This window comes from Monopterus albus, unplaced genomic scaffold, assembly GCF_001952655.1.
Source record: "Monopterus albus unplaced genomic scaffold, M_albus_1.0 scaffold81.1, whole genome shotgun sequence".
In the NCBI taxonomy this organism is placed as follows: Eukaryota; Metazoa; Chordata; class Actinopteri; order Synbranchiformes; family Synbranchidae; genus Monopterus; species Monopterus albus.
In genome coordinates this window covers 583,439-592,432 of record NW_018127961.1, presented here as the reverse complement: position 1 = coordinate 592,432, position 8,994 = coordinate 583,439, and the positions used below count along the sequence as shown (strand labels likewise).

Genomic DNA, 8,994 nt, shown 5'->3' with positions numbered 1-8,994 from the left:
CCTCTACAGCAAATGCAGAAGAATACCATACAGTAGACAGTCTCATTAGCAGGAATAAAAGCTCTACAGTTCTGAATGCCTATGACAACTATTTTTTGTGGGGTAATACTGAGCTGTTTTGTACCTGTCTGGATAGCATTAACCTGGACTCGGTGTAAAGAGCAGCCTTTTAGTATAAATCATACATGTACGTTGAAGGTTCTCAGGCAGCTAGCTGGGCAGAGGCAGACTGAAGAGAACACCACACTGACTAACTGTACTGTACTGTACAAATTCATGTTACAGTACAACACATCACTAGATTAGATTAAATTCAGTTATATAAATTTGGACAGTATGAAAATGTCCTCATCAACCACATAATGCCCTTCTAAATTATAAAGCTGTTTAAAAAAAACATGCAATATTGGTCTATGTACCAAAGCAATGCTCGCATAAATGACACATCTTGCTATTGTGTATGGTATGAATAATTATACACACATGGACAACTGACAGATCCAGGGACTGACTCATGTGAGAGCGTCCAAACCAAAGGCTTTTTGTTTACCTTACTCCCAGATTCTTTCTCCTCCAGTGTGCTGGGGGTGTTCGATGATGAGGGAAGGGCCTTTTGGGGACTGGAGCAAGCATAGGTCATGACAGATAGCCTACTAGCAGTGAGAAAGATGTCAAAAGGAATGAAGCTGAGGTTCTTGGTAATGGTGGACTTGTGGGAGGGCCTAGCAATGCAGTGATGGCTGGCCCCACACTGCTGCTCTATTTGGACAATGCGGATGCGAGCACTGTCGCTGCCAAAGCCGCTGTCCTGCCCAGTCCCGCTGTGACGTGAAGAGGAGTCCACACCTGCCACAGGGTCACGACTTCCGCACTCCTGCTCATGTCGACGCACCTGTACACAGAAAGAGTGAAGGGTAAGGCCATGTTCACACTGACCCTCAGCTTTTTGGACACTGAAATCAACTGGAGATGGCTGCAAGAGGGAGAGGAAGTGGCCTCACTGCAAAAAATTGTGCTTTACCTGCTACCTTCACAGGCCGAACTAAGTTTCCATGTTATATGAGCAAATTTTCAAGAAGAACCAGGCTAAAAAAGGAGATAGAATGGCAATTCCAATTGTTAGTGAACAGTGTGTGTGTGTAACATAACATTTGTTTGTTGTTTGGAACCTTTGCAGATGGACAAACCAAATAATTCGTCTGACTGACCCCATGGACAAACAAACCAAATGGAATGCATTACACAGTCACAGAGACATTAAAGGCATGCTCTGGGACTTTCTCTGTCTAGAAATCATTTAGCACTTCTTGCAATATTGGAAATATCTTTAGGGAAGAGTCTCACCCTGGCAAATTCAAGTGTTGTGTGCAGTAACTGTGGTACTGTGTATAAAGCAGCTGTGATTTTATGCTTGGCTCCATCTAATGGATATTGGGAAAGCTCCAGCCATTGTGGAAATAAAAAGCTTTCAGTGACAAAGGCTATAAATCAGTGTGAGTACAGTAAGTTGCTAGGACTCAAGAAAAAATTTATTCCGCTACCAAAGCATGCCATCTACAAGACTACAAAGAAGCCGCTGCTGGTTCCTATATGACAGGAAGGAGGCAAACTTCTACAGTAACTACCAAATAATAAATTACTGGACATGTTTATGAAAAACTGACACATGGGTAAAAAAAATTTAAAAAGCTGAATAAACATAAGCACTTAGTTTTCAAAAATTCCCCAAGTGCATGGAAAATATTTTGGAAATGCTCAGAAGAGAGAGAGAGAGAGAGAAAAAAAAACATGCCCACAAAAGCACTCCCTGCTCTCCTGCAGCGGAGCCGAGGCCAACAGAAGATCAGAAGGAAACATATGGAAAAAGACAGGGCAAAGAGGGCAGAGGTAAACACATTAGGCCATTCCAGTTTACTGAACCACTGCATCACTTCAACTGTTTCTGGCTGATCAGGTGCACTATGAAAAGATTTGGGCCTATACATCATCATCATTTCCAATAACATGTCCAACTCTTAGCCGCTTATTAATCCTATCCATGTAATGGGTACAGTGTCAGTTTCAGTTAGCTACTGCTGTCTTTTGAAACATGATTATGATGCAGTGAAACTTCAGAACACACACAGAAAGCAAGTTTTCAGCCTAAGGTGTGTCCCATCCTATCCCACCCTCGTTGGCTCTAACCTGCAGATGGTTGCTATTAGAGCATATACTCTCAGCTTCCCCCTCGTGTTCTCTATACTGCCCCCTCCCACCACTTCATGAGAATTTTAAATGTACATTATTGCTGTGGGGGAGATAGTGTTTCAAGACCTCGAGGCAAATCCTAAACCCACTGGCAGCACATTAGACAGAATACTTGATCTATTAGATATTTCCTATTCTAAACAGTATCATCAAAGACTAAGAACAAGAGTCATATAAAACGCAGCAGCATGCCTGCCCAGCTGCCTGTTCTGTTAGGCCGGGCTCATGTGTTGGGCTTCCATAGGATCGGCCCTGCCAGATCCCTCTCCGTTCCCTGGCCTAATGAGGACAGGATGTGTGCACTTCTTTTCTGTAGAATTGTAAGATTTTCCAAGCAATGGGGTGGGGAGAAAAGGCTGAAAAGGCCCTGGACCTGTCTCCATGTGGGTTGTGTTAAAGCGGGTGAAACCTTTCAAATACCTCTTTATGTGGAGGTAAAGAGGTATTTGAAAAGGTATTCAGCAAAGGCAAAATGGCCACTGCAAGGGGCTCCTCATGTTGGAAGGGACAAATAAGCTGCACAGCAGCTGGAAAACAGCAAGCGCCAGGAGGAACTGCCAGATAGTCTTTACGCTTCTCTGTCTCTCTTCCCAACCTTAGACTGTACACATGCATTTACAATTACAGCACATACCCTGTCTTCTCTTTAACCACCACTACTAAGAGAGTGCCCCCTAAGCAAATTCCTGGTCTATATTTAGATTTGCTTACAAGTGGAATAAGGGATAATGGGGAACACAAATGGAAGGAGCAGGGGAAAGAGACAATGAGAAAACATACCACAGTGCACAGTTGTTCACAGGGTTTGAATTAACATATGCATTCAGTGCATTTGTGGACACACAACCACACATGCAGTCATTCCCAAGGGTTTGATCTCAGCTTGAGCTTTAAAGCACACAACTTCAGTCTTTTGTGTGTTTCTGGGCTTAGTTATATCCCCATTGTGCTTACTCACTGAAAAAGAGAATAGGTACACAGAGAAAATGTAAATCTGTGGCTCTGTGGTCTATAAAATGTAACCTGTCATCAATTTATTCATTGACAGAAGGCAATAAATTCAGAATATAAGCATGCGCTGTAGTTACATGTCTGGTCCTGGCTGAAATCCCCCTTTTCAACCATTACTTTCTATTATATTAAATGATGGCTACACTGAAGTGCTGTTTCCAGATCGCAGTGCAATCCTTTTCTGGACTTAGTTGCTCATGATCATGACCATGTGACTTCACACACATGCACACCTCCCCTCAATCAGCCAATCATGAAGTCATCCCCTCAGGGTCACTAAGAAGAACATTCTGGCAAATGGAGGATAATCCCCAATGTGTGAAACCATGAGCCTCCCAAGTGCCAATCATATCAGAATGTATCTGTACGACTTCTGACCTCTAGTTCTGTCAGTGTAACTCAGAACAGCTTGGATAGAGGAAGGCTAATATGTGGAAGCAAGTGTCACATCATCCAAATGCCACCCATTTACAGTGTTGGCTGGCTAGTCAAATATGACAACATAACTTTTACATCCGAATATGCACATATGCAGCTGATTGTTTCCAGATGAATGAAAAGTAAGATGCAATTGAGGTTCAGAGATCAGAGAACATGAAAAATCTGCATGTTTTAAAAAGATAGGGGAAATCCATGATAGTCGACAGGAAAGAATATCATAAATTCAGTCCAAGTAGCAAAGGTGACTATTATTCCTTTCAAAAGGGCCCATTTAACAGCCACATTTCCACAGTAAAGTTTGAATCCAGTCAAATTTTATAATAAAAGCTTCCAGTGTGCCCAAGTTTATGAGACATGAAAAGCTCTGAAAGGAGCCAAAAAGCACCCAAGAAGACTGATCGCTATATTTTAAGGGTGACAGAAGATTTCAGAGCAAAAGCAAGACATTAAAATAAACATTTCTGCTACTAGCCTGACAAGCATTAAAATAACAAAAAAAAAACAGCTGTAAATATGACAAAGTACAAATGTCACTAAAAACACATTCTGTAATAGAAACAGAAATGTAAACAGCATAATTCTAACAACACAAACATGATCACTAAATGTCTGCTGGTGAACTGAAGTGTTGGTGAATGGAAAGGCTAACTGAGTGACATCACTAGGAAGTGACCACAGTGCCAGCTGTGTGAAGGTCGAGGCAGCGGTATGAAAAGAACCTGAACATTAGTGCTGAGTGAAAGAGGTCAGCATCTTGACACTATTAGAAAATTACAGAGCTGATCAAAGAAAAGCTTGAAGTATGTGGGGACTGAGTTTTCACTGAGAGCCAGAAACAGAACAAGAACAGAATTCTTCTTCTTCTTTTTTTAAAAACCATATCATGATTTTGACCAAATAAAAAAGCTGCATTGTGTTTACATATCTGGCTGTCAACGCCACAGGGTTAGGGTTATTTTAAACAAATATGACAGTTAACGCTGCAACTGTAAGTTAAAGCTGCAATTTGCAGCATTTTTTACCTACATGAAATGCATGGCAGGTGGTAGGTAACATTACAGTAACACTTCTTATTAAAAATGTTTACCACACTTTTACAATGTTCTCTTGTAATTCCTGTACAATGTTCATCAGACTACTAAATCTTTTCTGACAAAACTATTCAGTTGAGCTACTTGTCTGCAGGGCACCCACACGGAAATTAACTTTATCTTGACTACATCAGAGTTTACAATTTAGGCCCCTGCTGTGCTACCTGCTATTGTTTACCAGACCCATAAAGCTGACAGCAGGCCTCTGCTTTTGAGCAGATGGAAGAAAACCTCAATGCAGCAATACCTCATCTTTTAAACACAAATAATAACAATAATACTTAACCAAACACCATAAAGACCGCAGTTCATGCTCTCATTTTCTTGTGAACAGGAGAGGGGAAGACATTTATAATATGTAGTCACTTCTCTTTGTGCATCATAACAGCAGTCACAAAGCAAACAGGGGCATCAAAGGCAGTCATTAGATATATTCAACTTTGTATCAGAAATAAAGGAAGCCTGCCATTCACTTAAACTGAACCACAACAAGGAAACAGTTGAAGGTCGTGACCCCTAGGTTTACAAATGGATGCCAAGTGCATCAGAGTGACTGTCAAATGTACTTTAAACATAGCACACTCTCAAGTGCTGAGCGGGGCCATTTTAGCTCCCTTGACCCAGTACTGCTGGAAGGATGGCTTTATTACTCCAGGGGTTAACAGCGTGAAAGACAACATCCTTCACATTTTGTTCTCTATTCACACAGTGCATGCCTCCAAGCATCTGTCCTTAGTATCTTTGTCTTTCTAGCTGTACTTTGGACAGGATTATAAAAATAACATGAGAATATTTTGCCTACAGTGTCAGAGACTCCCTACTGTAGTTCCCCTGATGCCAAGTGACATTAGGGGGGGAAAGGAAACATCCGGATGACAATAACAATTTATGCATGTTGACATTCCTAAAGCACTGGGTCTGGAAAGACCTACTGGAAGAGATGTGAGGAGAGGACTCAGTATGGCACGGCTGGCCTAAACAGAGGAACGCCTGTGAAATACCTAACTGAAAAACAGAAGGAAAGATGAAGTGACAAGAAAACAGGAATGCTAAGCTGATGTTCTTCAGTTGTTTTATGGACCGGAAAAGCTCTGTCTTAGAGTCAAAGACACAAAATGATAAAGTCTGGGGAATAAAAACTAATATCATGAAACAAGTGAGTTAATGTGGCCTAACTGGGGAACTACAGAGTGCTGCTCAACGAAAACCTGGCTCTGGAAGATGTGGTGGCCAAAGCCTCCGTTTTATAAATGATGGAGCTTCAACCTGTTGTCTCTGTGGTGTAGTTATATTGTAATATGTTGAAGTTAATAGTGAGGCCCAGTGCCACTCCAGGCCCTCGAAAAGGCTGGCCAAACCCACTGTGGCCCACTCCTAAACTCAGCCAAGAAATGATTTCAAAGTTCTGACAGAAACCACCTTTTAAGCTCAACGGGAGACTTACTGCATCAGTCATCCTGCAACAGATCTACCAATCTGAACCAAAACCCTGACGGATTCAGATCCACCAATCAAATCCAACAGCTGGTTAGGGGTGACTGTGAGGACACACAGGAATTACCCCATATCAGTACAAAAACACCAGTTGTTTGTATAAGCAGGAAACAATGCAATTGTATTACTCAGTGAAGAAAGGCTTCAAAAATGCCAAAAGACAATTCGCAGATTAACACCACCACTGTGTTAGTGAAAACAAACAAAGGGGAAAAGCGGCCTGACCGTCATGATGCAAGTCCTCAGAAATGATACACAGACTTCCTCAGCTCATCCAACATAATCTCTTGGCTTGAAAATGCTGCTGCACGGACTTTATTATCAAATGCTTCCATCATTAATGGTAAACAAGGTATCAGCTATATGGCAAACAAAACACTAGAAACATGGCTATGTTATAATAAAGTTAACACAGGGCTAAAGTTCAATGCACAACTTGGCAGGTCAAATGTGGCTGCTAAATGGACCAATTGTCTTTGTACATGTAATATATAACACCTACTTCTCCTACATCCCTGGACAACTGCAACCAGACTCCTAACATTTTATCTGGTAACTGATTAAATGAAGATTAATGCCAGATGTGGAGAAAGGTGTGATTAGAAGACACAGTGTAGTAACAGTGAATGAGAGACAGAAACACCCTGGGGTCTGTCTTAATTGCTCTGATCCTGGCCTCCACAGCAGCAGAGTCATCAGACTGTCTTTCCTTTATCTTCTCCTCTTTCTTTCCTTTGGAATGGAGAACAAAACAACTGGCTCTCATTAGCTGTCACCATCTCTATTTAGTTCTAAAATTTGTGTGGGGGCAATTTTCTAATCTCATATTCAGACTCCAGTGTTTACACATACCAAGAGTCCCTGAGTGAGGTGGGCTTCATGGTGACAGTGACATCTGAAAGTTGTGGGTGTGAAGGAGTCTGTGGGAGAGCTACTGTCCTCAGTAAAGGCTCACAAAAGCAGACATCTGAGAGAGTTCAAAAAGCAGTGGAGATGCCTCTCATTAGGTCATGGGGTGTTTGCTGCCTGGCAGACATGTCGGTACTCTCTGCTTTAGTAACAAAGTCTTGGGGAAACAGCAACGGCAGGGAAACTACAGTGACCTGAGGTGAGATGAGGCTGAGGGCTGAGAAGGGCAAATGGTCCCCAGGTGGTCGCTGAGCCCACACTCTAGGAAGTCAGCACACGCACACACACGGCTGCAAACGGACACACCAGCAAGCATACAGCAGCCTTTATCATCGAGAACTCAGTACACACACACATTTGTTTTCATTCCTCTCGGGGACTTTACAAAGACTTCATAGCATTCATTTCCTGGAGACTTAGCCTAACCACTAACCCTTAACTTAACCCCTTAAACCAAGTTGTCACCCTAAAATTCAATGATTTACATTGTGGAAGATGAGGAAGAAAGAGTCCTCACAATGTGAGTAATACCAGGCGTGTGTGCGCACACACAGTTTCACACACAAATACACACTTAAGATCGCATACAAATTCAAAGAATGGTGTGAAGACGAGCACAATTCTGGCTCAGTATTTATTTACAGAGTTGAAATTAGAAGAGGAGGACTGAAGTAATCTTCCTTTAATTTCTCCCTGGACGTACTCCCAGGACTGAGTGAGACAAAGACTCTGATGTGGTGTATGTCAGGTTCTCAAAGGAGAATGAGGCAAGACCCCCTGTCCCCTCATCTGGATTGGGGGTAGGGCCTCAATAAGTGGGACACAGAGGACAAGGCTAGAGTGCATTTTGAGGACAGAAAAGACCAAAACTAAACTCTATAAGACAAGGATAAGCTGACCACAAAAATGGCATGAAGGCTGCATGATCCCTTGGTTGAACCGTTAAGACAACAGTGCAAGAGAAAGAAGAACTGCAGGTGGTGAAGAGCCTCATCACATGGCTGCAGTGGTGGGATTCAAGTTAACACCTGTAAAGCTGCTAAACTAACTCATCATTACACACAATATGCTTCTGTTCTGACTGAACTACTGGCACATCAAAATACTAGAAGTCAAATGAAAACGTTGACAGGATTTGGCTTTGGCCAAGGGATTATTCCAAGTGTTGGAATATGTGAGCTGCACTTGTAGATTCATCTTTGACATTCACAATCACTGGGGAAGATTCAAACACACAGAGTGCAACAGATGAAGTATCAAACTAAGTGCACCTCTAGATTACCCAAAACATCTGAGAAGTTTTTAAATGTGACGCAATAAACTACTGCTACAGTAAACACCTCACACTAATTAAATATTCTTTTTGTCTACAATGAGGAAAACGTGGATCCCATTTTTTCAGGTCACCTTTGCTATTGTTTTGTTTGGCCAAGACTTAAAATCTCATTCAGTTTTTAATAATAAAGCAGACATTTCAGCCAATGTTCACATTTGATAAGTATTTCTGCTTGATAAATGACTTAAACAACAGCATCAGTGTTACCTTTGGTTATTTTTCTGTTGAATTGATTAATGCACTAATCATTTTGATACTTTATAAAATCTTGGGTGGTTTCAGCTGAAAATGCATGTTGGGATTTAAAATAGTTTGTGCCTTATTTCTATGTGATCTGGATAATACAGCAGCAGAAAGATACGGGGGAAAAAAAGAGGAAATGTGCACGCACCCATGGAAAATCTTCCAAAAGCCTGGAACGACGTGAGAATTTTGCTTTAGGGTAAATGTTTAGTTAAATAAGAG

At 41.6% G+C, this 8,994-nt stretch overlaps 1 protein-coding gene across 7 annotated transcripts in view; it reads right to left on the bottom strand.

Moving 5' to 3' along the window:
• vps13b (vacuolar protein sorting 13 homolog B) overlaps nt 1–8,994 on the bottom strand; it is a 360,621-nt gene that overhangs the window by 94,942 nt on the left and 256,685 nt on the right. For 6 of the 7 annotated variants that reach the window (XM_020606753.1, XM_020606747.1, XM_020606748.1 and 3 more), the window contains exons 35-36: nt 551–892; nt 188–229 (exon numbers count right to left, since the gene is read on the bottom strand). In XM_020606753.1, coding sequence (XP_020462409.1) covers nt 203–229; nt 551–892 — 369 coding nt within the window. In that variant the 3' untranslated portion in view covers nt 188–202. Of the gene's footprint in view, nt 1–187; nt 230–550; nt 893–8,994 lie in introns of those variants that run through there. The other variant, XM_020606756.1, reaches the window with a different exon arrangement.